Genomic DNA, 25,193 nt, shown 5'->3' on the forward strand with positions numbered 1-25,193 from the left:
GTTCAAAGCATTATGTAGGAGGTTGGAGATGGTATCTTCGACCCTTCCTCTGATTAGGATGGCAATCCGCATAGGCAGAGTAGTTCATCTACAAGAATGGACCATAGCAGAGGGGAGATCACTGCGGGTAATCTTTCGTAGCTAAGAATCCGACCCTTTCCTGTCCTAGAGTGGATGTATAGTTCTGGAATTAAGGACGTTTGCTATCCGGCGACATGTGGTTTGGTCAACCCCTGTGCGCGAACGAAATTGTCTATTAGAGTGTTCCGTGTTGTCGAAAGTACCCTACACATCCAAGAAGCAACCCACCGCCACCTCTTTGTTCTCCAGGGACTTCTCAATTGTCCTTGTTAGATTCTGAAGTGGATAGTAGATCTCTTCCTGGAAGAGAGGCATATTGGTGTTTGTGCAACGGGTTCCTGGTAAGGAAACTACCATATTTATGACTCTCTCTACTTACTACGACAAATACGAGACGTATGTATGTAGACGTATGCTTCCTTATTCAGCTCTCTATATCGGTCCCACCTAGCTCGCGTTGCGTTCGATCCCAGCGTGGACCTGCTGGGGGCATATTTTTCTCTGCTTCTTCTTGTCATTCCTTATCGTACCAGTTATTCTGTCAGCTCGCTGAAGTCCCACTACTTCTTCGGCGGCGGTACGTAATGAGCGGGAAATGTTCTAATGCTCGTATATATCGTTCTCTTAAAGAGCACTCTTTGTGAGACTGAATTGTTCGCCCCTGGACTCTCAGTGTTAATGACTAGTATTCTGTAATCGAAAGGATCATAACTGTCTCAAAGTGGTACATCTAGCGGTTTTTAACCTACATATAATGACGAATAATATATTATTGCGTATCAAATAAAAGAATGTATTTTTTGGCTTATAAAAGTAATTTTTTTATTTTCTCGACTAAAAGTAATTTTCGTGACAATCTAGTGCTTCCTTATTTAATTAATTTTGTCAGTTGAGGAGCATAATATTCTTTTCACTCTTTATTCACATCTCCATAGAATGAAAATTGACCTTGCACGTTTTTATCGTGTTGCTATAAACAAATTACATGTACACATTTGCTCACATGAAGTACGAACATTATCTGTTATATAATACAATATTTACTTTTACTAGAGTACTGCGTTGAATAAATACTACTAATTAAATATAATTATTGAAAAAATAATTTTATAAAAAAACTAAAACTAATCACAAACAAATTTCGAGAATCTTCTTAATTAAAAAAATCGTGTCTTTATGTAACATTACAAGAATTACTACAATTATTAAGCGGCTTGCTTTGACTAAGACGAATAGCCTCTTCTTTATCTGCTTGCACGGTATTGGAATCATGGCGGAGCTAAAATATAAAAACGAAAATAATTAATAAACATAAACACGAAGATATAAGACTCGCATGAGATACTAAAGCAGGAATCACACGATTTGGACTTTGTACAGATTTCTACATTGTGGCAGTTACACGGTGAGCTTGGATAAGGTTTGACCCAAAAGCCCTCGCCCATCCTATTTTTCTCCACATTCTCATTCTGTCATCATAACCAAATAATTTGAGCTAAAGATGACGATTATCCTTAATTTTTCGTAGGATAACATTTCTAACTCAGTTAAAATTCATCCTACAATAAAAATTTTTAACGTAAAATCTTTGTTTATCCATCGGAAATAATATTCATTTAACTCTAGCGCAAAAGTTATTTGCTTTAGCTTTAAAATTTGCAAAAACCGCGAAAACCCATGTTTTTTGCTGGTTTTTTGCGATGAGTCATCGTACTTTTTGTTCTGATTGTAGTGATTATTATACTGGTTTTAAAGCTTGTGAAAATCCCCGCAAAGTAGTATCTAAACCGTTTTTGTATCTTGTGAATGTCAGAAGATATGGCAGTTAAAACTTTAAAAAATTAGAAACCAAAATGTTTTCAAAGCGATATTTGCTCAGTAACTTAATTTCCAACGCACTGGCGCAAGTTTCATCTCCTTCTCATCATCGAAGCCGGAAGTGTAACGAACTGAACATGGAGGTTTTAGCTCCCAGCTCAGAATGTACAGGAGTTATAGGTATGTTTATTAGCGTGGGCCGAAAATCCACTTTTTTAGAATTTTGATTGGTAATAGCAAAAATATTGTTCTTCAATGTGCTTTAAAAAAATCTGTGTGCAATTTGGAATTTTTTGGTCAATATCCTAGGCTCGCCCAAGTCCATCAAAGTTCAATATGCTCAAAAAATAAAAACTAATAAATAAATTAATAAATTTTTTTACTAAAATTGCAATAATCTTCGAAAGTGTTAGTCGCACATAACTTGGTACATGGACCTTTTTTGTAGAGAATCGAAGTTAGTTAAGAAAAAAATGTTTGTAGTACTTGAACTTTGATAGAATTGGGCGAGCCAGAATATTGGCCAAATTTTCACATAGGTTTTGCTTAGAGCACAATGAACCATATTTTTGCTATTACCAATCAAAATTCTAAAAAGACGGATTTTCGGCCCACGCTAATGTTCATGTCGCTGTAAAATAATTATTTCCTTTAACATCAAAAAGGTCAGAAACAAAGAAGAAAGTCGAAAAGTCACCTGAACTAAGGTGAGTCTTAGAATATAATGGACCTTTCAGTGCAATGTAGAATAACAATAAGGGTATCATATAAAAAAAAAATTCTGTAGAATTATAACAATAAATTTTTATTATATTTGGGGTATTCACAACGGTGTCGTAAGTGTCGTATTGTTGTATGTCGTAAACTTTAAACGCCTAAAAAATATATTACGGGGGTTCGCAAAGTACCGTCAAAGTGATATTATGAATTTGCGCAGTGTTTAAAAATTGTTGGTTGTGGTTTCAAACTCTCTCGACATTTATTTAAGCTTTTCAAGTTTACGACGTACAACAATACGACACTTACGACACCGTTGTGAATCCCTCAATTGTAAAGGCGCGTTCACCGTTCGTGTCCGGACAACTTTTTATTTGCTCTCAAAACATTTTTGCCGGAGAGAGTGCTGAAGTACGCTTTATTTTGTTCTGTAACAAACAGCTGATGATATTATTGCCTACATCAGAGTGTCCAGATTTGGCGATTTAGCGCCAATTTGTCAATTTTTTTGGATATTTGCGCGTAAAAATTTAGGAAATCGCCATTGGCGATTTTTTCCCTTTTGGAGTTAGAGCTTTAGTTTTGACGTGGTAAAACTTTTTATTGTTATTGATTTTATTGTAGCATATGGAACATTTGCCAATATTAAACCGCCACTTGTGACAACTCCCGCTAAATGTGAAATTTGCAATTTAATTATAAAAATTAAGTTGACATGAGTAAGTGGAGCAAATGTCAAAGGTATTTTAACAAATTTTGGAACAAATTTTACAGAAGAGGATAATGAACTGCGTGATAAACTTGACTTAACAAGTATAATAAAAGACTGTCAAACATTTTTAATAACACTAATCGAAGAACTTTTGAGACGATTACCCAGTCAATTAAATACTTTTAAAAAAGCTTTGATTTTGTCACCAGAAAAGTGTTTGAATCACAAGAGGGCAAGTTTCAGGGACCTGCCAATCCACTATTTGACTTTGAAGGAAAGAGAAGCAGCGGAAACGGAATATTTCAATTTTTTACTTTCCCATGGAATAACTTTTTTCAGAACAGCATTCCATCCGACTTTGAAGAATTTTGGATAATTGCTTACGGAGTGAAAACCGAAACAGGAAATACAATTAAAAGTAAAGTAGCCTTCATATTATTATCCTTGCCGCACTCATGCTTTTGTTGAGCGCATTTTTTCCGTAATGAATTCAACAAAAACTAAGATTGGAAATAGGATGAGGTTGGAAAGCCTATTGAAAAATGTGTTAATACAAATATTTTTAAAAAGTATGCGTATATTTAAAGAAAACTGTTTGTACATCACTATTATATAAGTGATTTGTGTTATTTTTTATTACCCTGAAACACATCACAGCGCATGGCAGTGCGCGCGAGTGACGAAAGCAGCCACAGTAGCATGCTGAAATGACTCGCTTATATATACACGAGATTTGGAAGTTTTTATCCAGACGTCCAATCGACATGTTTGAGATATCGTTGGAAAGGTCTTGCAGAGTGTGTCCAGAAAATGTATTCAAGCTTCATAAACGATTAACCGGATTCTTAAAAATTAGGCTAAAGTGTTGCGAAACAAAAAACGTTTTTTTGCTTTTGCCGGTTTAAGGGAGCATGTGGGTACATCCAACATATTTAGTGTTATTCTATAGGCCAATACCTTTCATACGTTACCTTACATATTAAGTTCCGGCCACTAGTTGGAAAGATATAGAGGTAAATGTGTTTTGGTTCGTGTCTCCACAGCGAGATGCTTTGGTATGTGTGTGGCGTCTGTACGTACCATCATTTAATTTTTTTCAAACATTCAGCAATTAAAGTACAAAAAAAACTAAGAAGGTTTTGTTCAAGGATGTTTTGATTCGTACGCCTTTGTGGGCGTGGCTGGTGCCTGAAATTCGAAAAAATGCAATTTTTAAACTACCACTGAGAACGCACTACTCAGTCCATGTCATTGATGTGGATATTGGTAGAAGGGTCTTCAAACAAGCTATCTAACGCTATCTTTTGTGTTTATGAAATATAAATATGTCATAACGTTATCGCCTGAAAACTAAAAATTGGGCTGCTAAAAATATAGATTTCGAGAATTTTCTCAAAAGCTGGTCAGTCGATTTTATTCTTAGTTCCCATAAATCTAGCCCGAAACCTTAGCTTTCATCTGGTATATAGCTTATATCTGGGAAAACTCTTGTTGTGGAGATATTGCGATTCAAATTGAAAAATTGTCGCTCTAAAAAGGATCAAATGGTTAAAAATTAGCACATTTGTCTAATTTAGTTACTTTAAGATATAAAAATAATATATCCAGTTCCCTGAAAAAAATGCCCATTCCCCGATTGCCACTTAAACCGAAATTCCCTGCAAATCGGAGAATTTCCCGCGAGATGACAAGTTGAAGGATGCAGCTGTGCAAATCACTTCGTACATGTCTTGGAAACCACAATTTGTGTGTATTTTAGAGTTTTTTCAGTCATATGCCGAAATTTTAACATTTTCCCCATTTTAATTTTAATTATGTACACAGTATTTAACTACGCTACATGTGTTTATCACCTGCACTTAACCTACCTGGGAGACGCGTACAATATTAGCTACAGTTGTACATAAATATGTATGTATGAATGCATTTAGTTTACCCAATGTGCCGCTACTACTTACATACATATGTATAAATCGCCACACGGTCAAAAATTTGTTCTGGTTTAAATTTTAGTCGAAAAAGTTCGGGGTCTAAAACTCAAACCAAAATGTTTTAATTCTAGTTTCTAGGTTTCATATATAGAAAATTTGGTTTAAAATCTAAACCGAAATAGAAAATGTTTGCACACAGCGAAATGTGGTGTTGATTCAAACCCAACATATGAAAGCACATTTACATGCGTGGCTGTAGCTGAGTGTGCAAAGCTGCTTGATACAATTGGTTGCTACCAAGGCTGTCCGGGTTTTTTATTCTTAATTATGAAAATTTAAACCGAACTGTTTAAATTCTAAACCCAACATAGGTTCTCTCTTTTTTTAATCTTGGGCGGTTTGTATTTGAAACTGAATTTAGTTTGGTCATATATGTCTGTAGTCCAAAAAGTTTAAAATTAAAATCGAAACTTTTAACCGTGCACTAAGCAAAGCTACTTGAGAACACACAAAAATAAACTACGAGACAATCAGACGAATACAGTTTCTTTTTGGTTGTTTGTGTTTCCGACAGGGTAGGAGTATGATGTATTGTGGAACGATTTTCCGTCATCCCTTGTCAAATTTGGTTTGGAGACATGACACACTGAAGATGGCACAACGCCGAAACCGGTTTGTCTCCAAACCAAATTTGACAAGGGATGGCGGAAAATCGTTCCACAATACATCACGAATACAGTTGCTTATTGTATCCAAAGTTGGTACCAAGTTGATAAGTTTTACAATTTCTCATAATTTTCTTCTAATTTTAATTTTTTCGAATACAGAGGATAGATCATTCTTTTTTGCTTTATTCCGTATACGAAAAATTATGTTTCAATGGACACATCGCTTTGAATACATAATTTAGAATTAGGGAATATTTGTAGCAGTTTAGTTGAGAAAAATAAAACATTTAGATTATTGTTGGTCGATTTTAAACTTGCTACTCCAAAATAATTGATATCAAATAAAACACCTCTTTGAGGTAAAATTTTCGAGTGACGAAAGCTGAACTAGAAACACAAAATTTATGATATCAATTTCGTGAAGAAAATTATACGCATTTTTTAACTGTCTTTGAAACGTACGGAAAATCTTTTTTTCTATTTATTCGGAACGTTGCGAAATTGCGTCTACTGCTAGAAACACAAAATAAAAAACAGAACGATTTGTATGAATAAAAAAGATTTTCCCTACGTTTCAAAAGCAGTTAAAAAATGCGTGTAATTTTCGTCATGAAATTGATATCATAAATTTTGTGTTTACAAGTAATACAAATATTCACCTCAGCATAAATTAGAGGAGGAAAACTATTTTCTTTCTGTTTAAATTAAGGTATCCTTATAAGCCATAGATTTAGCTTTATCGTACTTCAACTAATAATGTATTGATCATCACTTTCTGTACTAAAAGTATTGTTCCATTATTAATATAAGGTGGATTAAGGTGATTATAGAATTTGTAAATTAAAATTAGTCTACTATGGTACATTCCGTTTACCTTCCTATTCGCTAAGCTGCGAATGCTTATTTCAGAAGTAGTTTTATTCATTATGAATGAACATGTTTCGTTTGACAGCATCGCAGGATCAATAAAATGATTAAATTTTTCTATTTCAAAATGCTCCAAAGACTGTAAGGTTCCAAAAAAGCACAGTCCTAAATATCCGAGTGGTCTAATAGTTGAATACATATTTATTTCCCTTTTATAAACACATTTATACATACTTTATTCTAAACACCTCCCATACATATGTCTGCACACCAAATTTCAGGTTCATGTGACTTATGGCTTCCAATTTATGGCTGGTTAAAAATCCCACGCCTGTGGGATGTGACACGCCCCCTTTGACAAACTCATTTATTTATAGCCTACTATAAGCACCTACCATAGCTATGCCTGCATACCAAATTTAAAGTTCATGTGACTCAGGCTTTCGAATTTATAGCTTATAAAAAATTCCACATCTACGGGATGTGGCGGGCCACGCCTCCTTTTACAAACTTCTTCATATATACCTTATTATAAGCATGTGACTTATGGTTTCGAAGTTATAGCTGATAAAAAATTCCGCGCCTATGGGATGTGCCACGCCCCCATTTACAAACTCATTTATATATACCTTATTATATGCACATGCCGTAGCTATGACTGCATACCAAATATCAAGTTGACGTGACTTATGGTTCCCAAGTTATAGCTGATAAAAAATCCCACTCCTACGGTATGTGCCACGCCTGCTTTTAAAAACTCATTCATATACAGCTTACTATAAGCACCTACCGTAGCAATGCCTGCATACCAAATTTCAAGCTCGTGGGGTTTATGGTTCCCAAGTTATAGTTGATAAAAAATTCCACGCCTACGGTATGTGCCACGCCCCCTTTTATAAACTCATTCATATACTCCTAACTGTAAGCTTCTACCGTAGCTATGCCTGCATACCAAATTTCAAGTTCGTGGGCTTTATGGTTCCCAAGTTATAGTTGATAAAATTTTCCACGCCTACGGGATGTGCCACGCCCCTTTTTAAACTCATTCATATACACCTTACTATTAGCACCTGCCGTAGCTATGCCTGCATACCAAATTTCAAGTTCATGGGGCATATGGTTCCGAAGTTATAGCTGATAAAAATTCCACGCCTATGGGATGTGCCACGCCCCCTCTTACAAACTCATTTATATATACCATATTATAAGCACCTACCATAGATATGTATGCATACCAAATTTCAAGTTCATACGAATTATGATTTCCAAGTTGTAGCTGATAAAAATTCCACACCTATGGGATGTGCCACGCCCCCTTTTATAAACTCATCTATATACACCTTGCTATAAGCACCTACCGTAGCTGAGTCTGCATACCAAATTTCTAGTTTGTGGGACTTATGGTTCCGAAGTTATGGCTCATAAAAATTTCACGCCTATGGGAGGTGCCACGCCCCCTTGTCGAATCCCGATTTTTTTTCTCCCTATTATAGGCCCAGGTATCATGGCAACACTCTGTCCAAATTTCGTTCGATTCTGTCCGTCCGTTTAGGCTGCAACCTGCCACATACATACATACATACATACTTCCAAATATATATATATATAAATATAGTAGATATCTGTCCTTATCTTTGCGTAAAATAATTTTTGGGGCTATCTCGGCGACGGGACCAAATATCGTGTAAGTTTTAAGTCCAAATATTTATTTTTAACTGGTTAAATTGTATTCTAAATATGAGCCAAATCGGCAAGTAAATGCGATTTTTGGGAATATCCTGACCTCAGCGCCACCTAGCGAGCAAGTTTTTGGTAGGAATATTTCTTTTCATAGTTCTGATATATGTTCCAAATATGAACCAAATCGGTCCAGCCGTTTAGTAGTTTAGTAACATTTACTGTACAGAAAACTCTATAAAATTGTGAAATCGTGGCGTCTCAGCATTCTTCATTTTTCGGCAACAAAAACAAAGAATTTAAAATTTTTTTTAAAGCGAAAAACCTTCCACACAGAAGGTGCAAAACAGCACATTTTACAGAATTGAAATCGGTTCAGCCGTTTGGTCAGGCATCGCCGTGATACGGAAAACATTTCATTTTTATATACAGTTAGTTTAAATAGAAATGAATTCTGAGTTAATCAGATATTCATATTTTCTATGCTAACATTTTGGTATATAAAAATTTTTTTTAGCCCTAATTTATTAAAAGAAGAATAGAAGCAAGACAAGATTATGCTTCTTTTATATATATATATGTGTATAAATCATATATATTTATATACAAAAAGTATGAAATTATTACCCAACAAGCAAAATAAACTTAAAGAAAGTTTTTTTTAAGTTTTCAATTATAAACATTAAGCTTACAAAACGTTGATTTTTTGTTTATAAAACGCTTGAAAGTAAGCGTAATATAATCGAAAAGGAACATTGGTTATAAGCGTAGAAATATAAACTTGTAATAAATGTTCAAAAGAAAGCTTTTTATAAGCGTAAAAGTGTAAACTTATAACAAAGTTACAAAAAAAGTTGTATATAAGCGTATGAATATAAACTTACTAAACATTTTCAAAATAAAGCTTTTTATAAACATTTTTATAATCCTTTATTTAAAGATATTTCATCAAAAACTCATACATAGATTGCTTAACATCAAGAAACTAAACGAAATGCGAACGAAAAGTAAATTATTACATCTTGTTGCGTGCTTTCAATTACATGCGGTTATTGGCAAATTGGAAAAACGACATCGATGCAGCTATATATTCCGCTTCATCGCCGCCATTCTCATTGATGAACTTTTCTGAAAAAAATTTAATACATTTTTAATAGAATGTTAAACTAAGAAAGGATAAGGAGAACTCATCATTTGAAGACTCGAATGCTCTACCGATTAGCGCAGCGGGTCCTGGATTGGATTTTATTTTACCGCATCGGTTTTATTTAATTTTTTCTTTTAATAATATATTTTAAAAAAAGTAAACACGTCACTTACGATTGAAAAAATGTTATATTTACTTCTTCATGTCGTTGGCATTTGCATTTCATTTATAAGTTTAAGTAATTTATAAACATTCTCTCTCAAAACTTATTAAAGGTTTATTTGAAAAAACTTGTAATAAGCTTAATATTAAAAATGCTTATTTGACGCTTATTATAGCAAACTTACTTTAAGTTATTTTTAAAAACATTTACTGAAATGCTTGTTGGGTAATTTCGTATCATGAATAATGTGTACATCAATATTGATGTATGCACAAATGCATTGAAATAGAGTAAAATGTATTGTAAAATGATATTTGAAAATAGGCCAAACAAAGAAGAAATATCGTTCTTACATAAAATATTAAAAAAATATGTATTAGAGAACGAAGATTATTTTTCATAATACGTAGTAACATGCGCATGTTCATTGCAAATATAAATTATAGTTATTTATATATATAGATAGAAGAAGATAGATACCTATGTATGTATGTTCTATGTATGTATCCATGATTCAATAATACAAGGTTGTGTAATTTGTGACAGCTAAAATTTGACACTCCTTTATCTAGATTTGTATTTTGGAAGTAGGAGAAAGGGGAATAATGTGATCGCCTTTTGCGAAAACGGTAGTAGAAAGGTACTACAAAAAGTACGCAAAGTATACAATTAGAAGTAAAATGTGTATTATTTATTCTATGCGAATTTGGAATATATTTGGTGTTTTAATGGAAATACTAAACAATACATAAATATGCACATTTTTGATTTAAGTTATTCATCATTTCCTGGAACCGACCGTTCAGCTATGCAAAATGGAAAACTCCAGATAAATAGAACTCCTTTCAACCATGCCAAAATTATTTGGCGCAAGTAAAAAAATCAAGACGTTCTAGAAGGTTAAAGTTCAGTTTTTAAATTTATTAAATATTAATACCTTACGAACTGTAGATATAACCGATAAAAAAAACTAATGACGCCACCATAAAGATAACTAATTTGTCTTTCAGCTGGTGTACATAATTTGTAGCTTCTTGTATTTTTAAACCAAAACCACTAAAAAACGAACAAATGTTATTTTTTCATGAAATAATATTTTTTGAAAAAAACTGCATAATTGTAAAGAAATTTATATTATTTAGAAAGCACAAGTTATTATCTTTAATTCGATATTACATATTTTATCATGATGTACTTTTGGGTTTCAACAATTCAGTGCCCTGCAAAAGTGGGACTAGGTTAAACACTGGTACAGGAACACGAAACTTTGTAACCAACACTAGTAACCAAAATGGTCCAAATATATGGAGAAAACATGGTTACAATAACAATGCGATGTCATTGGACCTGACCACCTCTGGTCCAACGCTGCATAACATGGGACCACCTAGACAACTACTCCTTTTGGACCATGGCACATTCGGCAACCGAATCATATTGCCGATGGGCCACGAAGAGATGGTGTTCAACACATATATCAGTTTCTTACGTTTAAAGAGGTTCAGGTCAGCATAACAAGTTACTAGTATGAAGCTTGGTCCTTTTGCACATACATTAAAACTACGAACCAGTGGACCACCTGGTCCTCAAATTTTTGCAGGGTGATAATAAAAAATGCAAATAAACAAAGCAAATAAACCTCTTATATCTTCGTTATTTTTTGCCTGCGCCAAATATTGGCATCGTAGTAATCAGCGTAAAAAGTTCTATCTATCGGCATTTTTGGTTATTTTATAGCTAAACGTTCACTATTCTACACTTGTTCTAAAAAATTACATTTAGTATGACGAATTTTTGGTTTTACTACTAATATCACTAGAAACTGTAGAGTAAGCAACATTCTGCACAAGTAAAGGAGCCGATTTTATGTGTGGGAGCGAGAAGACTGTTTTATTACAAAACCTTTCTATTATTGAATCATGGTATGTATCTATGTTCAAGACTGTTTTCAATATGTACGAACGACACTAATTACTATTTCAGTTGAAAAAAAACATCAATAATGAAAAATAAACACTGGCATATGTTGATGCCGTTGAAAAGCAAAATTATATTCAAAAGAATTTATTGCAAAGTAAATTTTGTTTGCAAAAATTGGTATATCTTTTTTGTCCACATTCCAGTTTTGATAAAATATAGCCTATGTTACGTCCGAGGTCACTGTCTAGATACCAGTTAAAGCCCCATGAAAATCCATTCAGTAGTTCCGGAGATTAGTGAGTTCAAACAGAAATACAATCTACAGTTTTATTATATTATAGATTACAGATGTAATACTTCTATATTGGCAGTAAGCTAACTTCTCAATGTGTAAGCATTCCGAAATCGAAGCGAGACAGTCTAGTACCGTTTTTGTCAATGTATTGTGTACTTGAGTGCCGTTTTTGTATACATATGTGTTGTGTAAATGCTTATTTACAAACGTATGTGTTCCTTTTCTTTCCTACGTGTTTATTGATATATCTGTACTGTAGTGTTTTCGGATGGTACTAGCTCTTACTGCCAATATAGGAGTATTACATATATGCCCTGAAAGTATTATATTCGTTTTTGGTTTTGAAAACTATATTACAACAAGATCTCACTTTTAAAATAAGAGATTTGTTAAATCGATTTCACGAATTTTATTAAAAAAGGCGAATTTTGGCGTTTTTTTTTAAATAATCTGGACACCCTGGTCTAGATACGATTTTGCTGCAATAAAGGAGAACGCGGCAACCCGAATCCTCACAGAAACAGGACAGAAAATCAAAATTAATTTGATTCGAACAAAGAGTGTTCAGCACATTTTTGTCGCACTCTCAGTGAGACATGGTGGGAAAGGAGCGTGTAAAATTACTAACAAAAAGTGTCCGGACACGAACGGTGAGTCCGCCTTAAGACTCACCAAGAACTAAGAACTTTTCGACTTTCTTCTTGGTTTGTGACCTTTTTTATGTTAAAGGAGATAAATATTTTACAGCCACGTGGACATGCCTACCTATAACTCCTATACATTCTGAGGTGTGAGCTAAAAGCTCCATGTTCAGTTCGTTATATATATTTCCGGCTTTGACGATGAGGAGATGAAACTTGCGCCAATGCGTTGTAAATTAAGTTTTGTTAAAAAAATATCCTATTACTTTTTGCAATTTTCTGCAAACCAACAAAGTTATTGAGCAAATAGCACTTTGAAAACATTTTGGTTTCTCATTTTTTTAAGTTCCAACTGCCATATCTTCTGACATACACAAGATACAAAAATGGTTTAAAGTATGTTCACATATCAATATTATCTCAATCAAAGCTCGTTTTTTAATCACCCCGTTTACACAGGCAAATCTCAGATTATTAGCCGTCAAATTTGTTGTGCTTGTTATTCTCACATCTCAAGGAAAATTTATTTTTCTTCTCTGTGCCACCGTGATCACGTCTTTCTGCTATAATAAGCAATATAAATATATTTTAACTTAACATTTTATTAAAAATACCTTTACAAACCTCTTTTCCTTGCTAGCCACCATTTCTGCTTACTTTTACATTTGACATTTCTCCTCTTTTTCGCAAAAACAATCGATAAAACTAGGATGGACACCGAAAAGTTATCGGTTAAATCTGAGATTATTTTTAATTACAGATTAACAACGGACGAATTTTATATGGCTAATCTCTTGTTATAATTACAGATTAGGGTGTTAATCTCGAAAATGAGGATAATCTACTTATATGTGAACCTAGTATTAGATACTACTTTGCGGAGATTTTCACAAGCTTTAAAACCAGTGTAATAATCACTACAATCAGAATAAAAAGTATGATGACTCATCGCAAAAACCAGGAAAAACATGGGTTTTCGAGGTTTTTGCAAATTTTAAAGCTCATGCAAATTACTTTTGCAATAGAGTTAAATGAATATTATTTTCGATGGATAAACAAAATTTCCGTTAAAAAATTTTATTGTAGGATAATTTTTAACTGAGTTAGAAATGTTAACCCTACGAAAAATTAAGGATAATCGAGATATCTTTTGAATCCTTCCATAGAAGATTTTCATTTTTAGCTCAAATCATTTGGTTATGATGACAGAATGGGAATTTGGAGAGAAATCTAATGGGCGAGCGCTTTTGCGTCAAACCTTATCAAAGCTCACCGTGGTCACAGAGTGGTGTTGTTTTGAGTTCAGCTCAATAATACCACTCTGTAACTGCAAAAATGTACAAATCTGTACAAATGTACAAATCGAATGATCCCTGCTGAAGAAACATTAAAAGTAATATAAAGACAAAAATTGTATCAATATTTCAAATGGTAGCAAGTAATTACAAATATGCATAATCGAAGATAAAGTACTCAATTAGTGGGGCAAAAGACGAAATGAAAGTTTATATTACGAACATCAACGAAAATTAGGTGGTGTAAAAGGCCAGCAACGATAAAAATGTGTCCGATAACACTAGCCAACAGTCACTGGCCTACCTGAATAATTCCCGTCGATAATATTAGCTATATTAACCTTCATTAATACTACAACTTCCTTTTTGTATTTTTAGTTCGAATTTCGGAGTAATCGTGTTATTTAGAAAAGAAATAGGTGTTAATTTGAAAATCGAACGTTCGTTCATTCAAGTATTAGTATGGTTTGGGAGTCATCCACAAGTAGTAACCAGGTAAGTGTGTTAATTCACCTGATTTATTTTGCTATGTTTGCGGAAGATAAACTCAGAAGAATAAAAAAGTGTTTTCGCCATACTTAAAAAAGTGCTACCGAGATTGTTTCAAGATGGAAATTAAAAATATTGACAAAACTGGGTACCGCACTATTATTTTACAGCATCCTATAAAATTTGCTTTATTGGTTTCATGGAATCATTTCTGCGATACAATTTGTCCAGCCAGTCATTTGCCGAGAACCCATGGACCACGTTAGCGATTGTTATTTCTGTCTAACGAGCTTTAGGGGTGGAATAGGAAGAAGGAATATGCCTTACAATATCCTAATACCAAGTTCTGACCGACAACGAAAACACTTTGAAAACGAGTTTTGGGATTGTGGGTTGAAGGCTGTTCACACCGGCTGTTAGTGTTTTCGTTGACATTTCTTACATCCTCTGATTACAGTTTTGCTACAAAAAAAAAAAAACCAAAATGCTTTTCCCTCATTTTCTTTTCATTAGCAACCTCTTACTTTCATTCTTATTTTACTTTGGCCAGCCAATTAACAATAAATCCGAAATGGCATATTAAAGATGATAAAATATGACTTCCACTTCGAGAAATAATCGAAAAAACTGGTGAAGACACCGATTGGAATGAGAGGAACGTGAGTTTTCAAGTAGTTTTCAGCGAAAACTGGTTTTCGTTGACACATTTTACATGGACCAAAACACAAGTTTTAGGTCGAAAACCAGTTTCAGCAACGAAAACATGTTTTCGATGACGGTCAGAACATGGTATAACGTTAGTTCTGTTGACAAGCCTATTCTCTATTCTGAAAAACCATCAACTACCCAAAGCATGGAACCATCTTCATCTCCTAGTCCGGAACCTTCATGGACTTATGAACTACAGTCAGACTTTCGAAGGTTACAAAACTTCATATTAAATCAGGAGGGTCTCGATGAGCTTGTACGGGATATGCATTTGACGAAAGAAAATTCGGAGTTACTTGCGTCCCGATTAAAGCAATGGAATTTGTTGCAAAGAGTCCGCGTGTGAAAATACCGTAAGCGCCATCACAATTACGTCGATTGCTATTCTAAAGATGATGGTTTAGTTTACTGTTGCGACATTGACAACCTTATGTCTACATTAGGTCAAGTACATGATCCTACTGATTGGAGATGGTTCATAGACTCATCAAAAACCAGTCTCAAAGCCGTGCTCCTTCATAATGGCAACAAATTAACTTCGATACCATTAGCACATAGCTCCAACTTAAAAGAAACTTATGAACTCATGAAACTTTTATTAGAAAAAATTAAATATAAAAATTTCTAGTGGATTATGGGTAAGGCCTCCTCAGGTGGGCCCCGAAGTTGCCAAGATTAATATTTTTTAATGATATTCAGGCAGCGCCGAGTTTTGTAGTCGAAAGGAACACTGTGTAAATGTTGTTGTTTTTTTTGTTAATCAACAATAGGAAATTTTTGCAGTGTTTTGGAAATTTTTATTATACCCGAGCGCACTTGTGCACAATCTTAACAAAACTTGGTACGTACACTTCTTTCGGTCGTAGGACGGATGGTATTGAAAATGGGCAAAACGGACAATAACCACGCCTACCTCCCATATAACGGTAATTTTCAGAAATACGTAAACTGCGATATTTTAGTAACTACTAAAGATAATTCACTCAAAATTGATATTTGCAATAACATTTAGACGAAAAATAAGAATATTATAAATTTTTGGAAAATGGGCGTAGCCACGTCCACTTATGGTTACATGTGTATATCCTGGTAACCGCTGCACCAATTTCAACCAAACTTGGCACAATTATTGGCCTTGCTACAAATGGCCGAATATTTTTAAAATCCGACAATAACCACGCCCACATCCCGTATAACGGTAATTTAGAGAAATACGAAATCTTCGAAAAATCAGTAAATATTAAAGCAAATTTATTTATTTAAAATTGATGCTTGCAACTATTCTTTACCAAGAAATACGTTTATGAAAAATTTTGGAAAATGGGCGTGGAATCGCCCACTTATGATCACATGTATGAATCTCGGTAACCGTCAGAGTGTCCAGATTTGGCGATTTTTTTTTAGATATTTGCGCGTAAAAATTTAGGAAATCGCCATTGGCGATTTTTTCCCCTCAAATAAATTTTTTCCAATTATAAAAATATACAAAACTTAAGTTTTCCACGATGATTTTACAGAAGAGGCTAATGAACTGCATGATAAACTTGACTTAAGAAGCATATCGTCGTTTAAAGTACAAAACCGTGTATCACGATAATGCAAAACCGCGTATGTAAGGTCACCAAGATTTTAACGGAGAGAGTAAAAATATATACTCTTGATCAGCGGTATAACAACTATGCTGTTATTTTGCAGTACATGGTCTAATATCGATATATTGGTATGAATAGATAAGGCTTTATGGCTGGAGCTTCCTATGAGCAAATCTAATTTTTGGCACAAATGACAGTAACGCGGTTTTTCAAAACGACGATATTAAAAGACTATTAAAAATGTTTAATCACCCTAGTCGAAGAACTTTTGAAATGATTACCAAGTCAATTAAATACTTTTAAAAAAGCTTTGATTTTGTCACCATAAAAGTGTGTGAATCACAAGAGGGCGAGTTTCAGGGACCTACCAATTAACTATTTGACTTGAAGGAAAGAAAAGCAGCGGAAATTGAATACATATTTAAATCTTTTAACTTTCCCATGGAATAACTTTTCTCAGAACCATTCCATCCGACTCCGAAGAATTTTGGATAATTGCTTACAGAGTGAAACCCGGAACAGGCAGTAAAATGTTTGGAAATATAAGTAAATTTATATTATTATCCTTGCCGCACTCACATGCTTTGTTGAGCGCGCTTTTTCCGTAATGAATTCAACAAAAACTAAGATTCGAAATAGGATGAGGTTGGAAAGCCTTAATTCAATAGTTCGAATAAAGTGTTATATGAAGGCCAATAGTTTCTGCTGCAGTATGTTATCAAGGTTGAATAGCTCAATATATGACAACAACAGAAATGTAAATAATAAAGACACTGCAGGTGATTTTAAAAAAATTGTGGAAATAGCTGATCTCGCCTCATTATAGGTTTTTATTTAATTTCTAGCGCCGAACTCTTAAAAGCGGATTGTGCGATTGATCAATTAATATGACTTATAATAAATTTGATAATTGCGCAGTCCTATTGCAAAATGTATTGAAACAAATGTTTTTAAAAAGTATGCGTATTTTAAAGAAAATTGTTTGTACATCACTATTATATAAGTGATTTGTGTTACTTATTATTACCCTCTGAAGGTATTCGTTTTTGGTTTTAAAAACTATATTATAACAAGATCTCATTTTTAAAATAAAAGATTTGTTAAACTGATTTCATGAATTTTACTTTAAAAAAATTGGCGATTTTTGGCGATTTTTTTCAGAAATTGCGCTTTTTATTTAAACAATCTGGACACCCTGGTAACCGTTCTACCAATTTGTACCAAACTCGGTATGGTTATTGTGCTTGCCACGTAAAAGAAAACGTTGAAACTTGTTGAAATCGGACTAAAATCACGGCCGCTTTTCATATAACGGTAAATTTCAGAAATGCTTGAAACTACATATTTCGAAATTTAAGGACGCTAATTTACTCAAAAGTGATACACCCCGGCTTACCATTTAGCGGTACTTGCGCCGGGTAAATAAGCAATGTTCTCACCGAGTTTGGTGTGGATTGGTAAAGGGTCTACGCCCATTTTCCAAACATTTTTATAACTGCCTTATCTTATGCCAAAATTCTACTTCAAATACCAGCTTTCAACAATTTGGATCCAGTATTTGCGGAAATATCTTAGTTTTTGCATATTTCGAAAATACCGTTATATGGGAGGTGCGCGTGGTTATTGCCCGATTTCGCCGTTTTCAATCCCAACCTACCTTGGATAAAAGGAAACCTACTTACCCAATTTCGTTGACATATCTCAATTTTCGCTTGAGTTATCGTGTACACGGACAGAAGGACGGGACGGACGGACAGGCATGGCTTAATCGATTTCTCTTTTCATTATAAGCATTTATGTATAGATTTGTCCATATCTATCTCGATTCGTTTTGGCTGTTACAAACAACCGTTATGCGAACAAAGTTATAATACCCTTGTGCACAAGTGCGCTTGGGTATAAAAATATAGAAGTTATATTGAAATAATAACAAAAATAAATAAACATTCTACTGGCCGTGGGATTCGAACCTACGACCTCCCGGCTCATAAATCCGCGTTACTGCCGTCTTTCAAGGCACAATTTTGATCAAATCAAGTGCCGTTAATCCGGATCAATGCTGCCGTTCATTTCTTAAACAACATGTCAGTGACTTAAGTGGTTTTTGCATGCACTTCTAGATGACGGTATTAAGCCTTACTATCGCGTTGGTGTGCGCTATATATGTAATACTCCTATATTGGCAGTAAGAGCTAGTACCGTACGAAAACATTACAGTACAGATATATCAATAAACACAATACATTCACAAAAATGGTACTATACTGTCTCGCTTTGATTTCGGAATGCTTACACATTGAGAAGTTAACTTCAATATAGAAGTATTACATATATGGTGTGCACAAGGCTTTAACTATATTCCGAGTTTGGTTTCGAGTTCCAGGTCAGTATTTAGTAAAGAGCTGAACAGTGAAGATGTTTTGGACTTTAAAATATATAACGTGAGCGGAATGAAATGTGGACTATTTCTAAGCTGACTTTAAAAAATTCGGGTAAACACAGGAGCCAAACTAAGCATACCAAAATCTACTGTGCAATATTAACAAGCATTCCACTAAAAATATTCTCGTTGTATATTATAATGCTGAAATAATTTCCTTGAAAGCGAACGAACTCTGAAAATTTGCTTGTAAATTTTGTATACCGAAACTCAATGTCACGAAAAGTAACGTGCTTTTTCATTTTTCTCTATGAGACTTAAAAAAAAGCTTTATTTACGAAGGAAATGTCGGCTTTGTAGAATAGGAAAACAGTGGTAAGAAAACCCACGAGTGCGAAAAATCATGTTTCACATAGCTGCGAAATGAGACCGTAACAAGAATCATAAATTGCTTGATCTCTCTGCAAAATCACAGCGCATAATGACAGTAAAGTACACAGTAAGCAAAGAGAACATTAGAGACTGCAAGAGGCAGGGATATAGTGAAATATGGGCAAATTCCTTTACCAAAGATTTTTTAAATGTTGAAAAGGAAAATTAAAAACGGCTATTATGAGAGTTGGTATTTTATTCCGCATATTCCGTGAGAGAAAAGTAAAGTTTCTCCCCATTAACTTCGAAAAAGATCCCAGTTCCTGGTCCAGAGTCAGTGTTTGAGTTCGGGCTCAGTGCTGGAATTAAACTAGCATTCCCCCTCAGGGAACTAAGCATTATAGACTCAAGTGCTCAAATCTCTGCCGCCAATAATTTCCGCCTCGCCTCACTCAGTGTTATACCAACATCCGTTAATTTTTAGTCTGCAGGCGGCCTTTAAGGCTTCCCCACTATACACCACTCAAAAAATTTAAGTTAAATAAAGAGGCTATCAAGCAACCATTTTGGTTCTTTACTTGCATTCGAAACATCCCTATCGATACCAGATACATTTTCGTGGACCCCCACTTACAACTCGGTGACCCCCATATTTGTTTAACGCCAACGTAGACCCCCGCACAGTGGGACAAATAAAGTGGTCGTTGACAAATCAGTCTAGAGATCACAATTTTCATCAAATTTCAAAATTAAAGCTAATAAAATTTCCTATCAATCTGTGGAAGCAAATTAAAAAAAAAATTATTTTTTTTAATTTACAATATATTAAAAAAAAGAAAAAAAACATTTTTAAAAATGTGCAATAAAAAAAAAAATTTATATTTACATAATGTATTTAAAGTAATACTGGGACACCTTATAAATAATTTCGAGTAGTATTAAATAATTTTAACTTTTTTATTTTGTTATAAACAATTAATTGACCACAGTAAATAACCCTATAAAAAAGTTCTTTTTTATACATATGAAGTATAATTCACGAATAAACACGAATAACAATGGTCTGCAGCAATGTTTATTAACAAAAATATATTTTTTTAATTGAAAAATACCTACTTTAGTATTTAAATTTTTATTAAAGAAATTTATTACAAATTGTATTTACATAATTTTTAAATTATAAAATATCTTCTGTGTAAATTTGTTAAAAACAAAACAAAATTGGAGTTTGTGATTACTTTTTAACAAACAGTAGGTACATTCATCAATAAAGATATTTGAAATAACCCGTCAAGAAATGATTATTCGATCTGCGGCTAGATGTGTGGCGCTCTCACAGTAGACGTTAAGGAACAAAATTATAAATACTACCTAGCGTTAACAAAGACTTACATTTGCCTATCTTGGCTCACCTTACGCAGGTAGGTGCACTCAGTTTAATTGTTCTTTGTAGTTAATTTAATCTTTTTTCAACGATCATTCGCTTCTTATTTTTTGGTTTAATTTTATATATTCGAGCATTTATGTGACAAGTTTTACTTATATCTATTGAGGTTCAAGTAATGCAGGTAGGTACATTTTCCTATAGTTTTTTATAATTCGTTTCTTTTTAAAAAATGGATTCTTTCGAGATTAAAAATAGAAAACTTTCAGACGTATTATTAAAATCAGATACTAAAATTTATATAATATATAATAATAGTATAATTTTTTATATCATTATTTAATTCAAATTTATAGAATTTATACTTCATATGCATAAAAAGAACTCCTTTTTTATAGGTTTAGTCACTGTGGTCAATTAATTGTTTATAACAAAATAAAAAAAGTTTAAATTATTTAATACTACTCGAAATTATTTATAAGGTGCCCCAGTAGTACTTTAAATACATTATGTAAATATAAATCTATTTTTTTTTAATTACATTATTTTTAAATGTTCTTTCCTTCTTATTTTTAAATATATTGTAAATTATAAATAAATAATATTAAAATAATTTTTTTTTTTAAATTTGCTTCCACAGATTGATAGGAAATTTTATTAGCTTTAATTAAAAAAAAAAAGACTTTGAAATTTCATGAAAATTGTGATCTCTAGACTGATTTGTCCACGACCACTTTATATGCCCCACTGTGCGGCATCCTGAATTACTTTGTTCGCTCCCCCAATTACTATCGCGAATTCCCCATTCCCACGAGCACATTCTCAACTCGATTTGACAGTTCTCTGTCTCTGTGTTTTGTTTTTGTTTTCTTCGCTGCAAAATGTAGGTTATTCCTAAAAATTTATAAGTTTTCGTATTAAATTAGGGATATACACATTTATAAACTTTACTTTTCGTACTCAGAAAAAATTCAAGTTTTGATTTATGAGCTAGTTGCGATAAAAATTAGAGACGGCACCAGTGTTGCCGCGACCGAAAAGTAAAGTTCAACAAGTCCCGTTAAAATTAAGAAATTTATTTATCGGGTCTTATTAAAACGAAAAATGTTTGCTTCTACCTGTGCTTGGTAGATTGGTTATAGAAAAAAAAGTAAGCAAGTCAGTAAGTAAAGGCTCCCTAAGGCTGAGTTTTGTCGTCAAAAGTAAGGATGTTATAGTCTAAGGGCCAATTTCAAATGAATATTAAAACGGCACTTAAGTTTAATTGTGGAATGCCATTTAGCTTTCGTTGGGTTTCAGATCCACATTTTTTAAATATGCCTAACAATTGGCAGCACTGCTGCTTATTCCTTAAAATTGTTGTTGCATTTGCATGTTTGTTTACATTTTCTGCTGAACAGCTGATTGTTTTAGGCATGATTTGGTGGGATTGATTAAACAACCCACCAATCAATCTTGGTTGTTTGGTATAAACACAGGGTTGCATATCTCATATTTAAATAGCAAAATTGGCCATTAAAGTGGAGACTAAATGTATGATCTGAAAAGGAATAGTGGAAATTAATCAACAATCTCTACTTAAGTAGGTTAACTGAAATCAGGCCTAAATTTGAAAACTATTACACATTCTTTCAGGCTTTCAACACATACTCCTATAATAGTTATCTGCCCTTTCGCTAGTTTTTTGAATGCACGCAAAAAATGAGTTATGCAGCGTTTTAGCTGCATTTAAAATGCAACATTTAGGACTTTCGAACATATTTTTTCGAAGAGCGTTCATGCTATCGCATTTAGCAAATGCACATTTACGCGAGTTCGAAACCGTATGCTTTTGACAAACGGCCGTGTTACTGTCGCATATTCAGATCCGTATTTATCACTATCAATTCGCACAGCGAAGATAATGTTCAAAAAACCCAACTGAAAAGGGAAAAATAAATTTTAAAGAAAAAGTTCAATACAAAAACTTGAATTGTTTTAACCATACCCGAAAATTTGTTTGTGTATATTTTCATTTGTCGGTGCTGTCAATTGAAATTTCCTCAATTAAATAGGAAAAAAAACACACAGAGTTGATCACTAATTGAGTCGGATCTCTATTAGTATCACATCGATGTTGAATTCGTGCAACTTTTCCTTTTCCAAATAATGTAAAATAATAAATGAAATGTCGATCGGCGATCACTGAAACGCAGCTTTCAACCATGATACAAAAAACAAGGTAGTTCCATTGTCACTTTTTCGTCGCCATATTAACAACCTGACAATTAAGCAGATTGTGACATTTCCTGCTACCATACCCAATATCTAAAATCCTTCATATTTTCTTATTAATTTTTTGTCGATTTAAAAATCTTTGTTCTTAAGCATAGTATTTAATTCCTGTTTCCTGAAAAAGCATATAAAATTTGTTTCTGTGAAATAAGTGTGAAATCCCATAACATTTCCTCGGCAAAGTAGTATTCTGTTCACGCTGTGACAAAGCTTGCAACATTAAGCTAGCAACACAATTTTCATGATATTTTTAAATACACGTGATCATGTTACTTTCCAGAAGGTGTCGCGCCCGTTTTTCTCATCTCTCATCTCTCATCTTCATCTCTTTCTGCGTCACCAGAATTTTAGTTTATATGGCTTATACCGCTAGCTCTCGTAGCTGTATATATACCCCCATTTTTTCATAGATTTGGGATTGATTTCATTTACCTCTATTCCAGTTCTACGGTGGCACGCTGCATTTTCCAATAAACCATATATATATATATTTTTCCATGAGCTTGAGATTGACATATATCCATACCAGGTTCCAGGACTCTACCATAAATACTTTCAGAGACATGCACTATGAAAAATTCGATTTGTATGGGAGGTTCCACACCCCCTTTAAATATCGGTTTCGTTTTAGCCTATAACCTTCCTTGGAAAATTTGTGTCCGAAATTTCAAAAAAATCGGTATAGCCGGTATGGGCATTGTGACTCCTCAAGGGAAATGAACTAATGATTGCAAAAAATGAAATCAAACGTAATAGTTTTTTTTTATCTACATACTTTATACTTCACTTTTGGGTGTGTAAAAATTTCATGTGAAAACAATGTGTTGCTGGAAAAATTTCACGGCCCATGGGTTCCAAAGTAAATTCCATTTGCTGTGAAATGGACAAAGCCAATATGTATTAAATAACACATCGAAATGTATAACTTCAGTGTCTGAATTATATAAAATCATCGTATCCGATATAGAAAACTACATTGTGAAATATCAGATGACATGAGGACACTAAAAAATTTTAAAATATGTTCATGATAATGATTTGGCAAGTTGTTATCGAATTTAATGTAAAATTTAAACATTTTTAAGATAAGATATTAATTATTTTTAAAAGGTAAATATTAACACAACTATTTTATTTATAATCCCAAATTTAGGATAAAAAATCTCCCACACCAAAAAACTTACAATTGGGTAACGCCGCTTCGAATTTTTCACAATTGAGCAATTGTCAAAAATCTGCTTTTTAATCAAAAAGTTGTTTATTGAAACTACCTTCTTTTTTGTATCATGGCTAGCAACTGTATACGCGAAAAAGCAATGTTGTTACATTTTCTCATTAAACCATGTTCGAATCGTGGAAATGTTGAAAGATCACAGGGTTGTTTTTGCATTTAGATTCTTAATGCAAAAATGGAGTTGCATTTAGTTTCATTTAGGTGACGAATTTTGTATGGATAAATGTACATTTAGAGCTATATGCGCTAAATGTGCTTTTACGCGTAAGCAAAAACAGCCCATTAGGCATCATGTTATCCAAAATGTGCGTGTTGATCTTGTCACGCAAATGAAGGGACCTAAAGTTCTAGGTCGCCACCGAACGGCAAATGGTTTTTATTAGAAGCGATTTCATGGCAGAAGTACGTACACTCGGGGGCTTGAAAATTCGACGACCGCATATCGGGAATTGCGTAGAACAACATTTGCTGGAACTTGCCTGACGATTAAAAACAAGCTCAAGATAGAATTATCCAAGAATATATACCATTTTATCAGAACATATTTACCTGGCCAACCGCAAATGTTTAAGATAATCCAGAAGATAATATTGGAGAATATGATTTAATAATAATACATGAAAAATGTAAACATGTACAACGTTAATAAGTAAAGCTTAATAGTAATATTAGTGATATTCATCTCAACCGATAACTTTATCAAGCTGATATTTTTATAAATTTAACCTTTATGTCAACAGCAACATACCCGGGTACCCGGGTTTCAACTATATCTTGGAAACTATACATCGGATTAACTTGAAATTTCATGATATTCTCAACAAAAGT

At 33.5% G+C, this 25,193-nt stretch overlaps 1 protein-coding gene across 2 annotated transcripts in view; it reads right to left on the reverse strand.

Annotated features, from left to right (window-relative positions):
- The window catches only part of LOC118749236 (ras-related protein Rab-43), a 299,832-nt gene that overhangs the window by 148,606 nt on the left and 126,033 nt on the right, over window positions 1-25,193 (reverse strand). The window contains exon 4 of one of the 2 annotated variants that reach the window (XM_036484033.1): window positions 867-1,360. The exons of the other annotated variant lie outside the window; for it this stretch is intronic. Within the exon in view, the coding sequence (XP_036339926.1) occupies window positions 1,256-1,360 (105 nt within the window). The 3' untranslated portion in view covers window positions 867-1,255. Of the gene's footprint in view, window positions 1-866; window positions 1,361-25,193 lie in introns of those variants that run through there. 2 annotated transcript variants of the gene reach the window in all.

The sequence above is a fragment of the Rhagoletis pomonella genome, unplaced genomic scaffold (genome assembly GCF_013731165.1).
Source record: "Rhagoletis pomonella isolate Grant_MI unplaced genomic scaffold, Rhpom_1.0 Rhpom_scaffold_00014, whole genome shotgun sequence".
NCBI classification, from domain to species: domain Eukaryota; kingdom Metazoa; phylum Arthropoda; class Insecta; order Diptera; family Tephritidae; genus Rhagoletis; species Rhagoletis pomonella.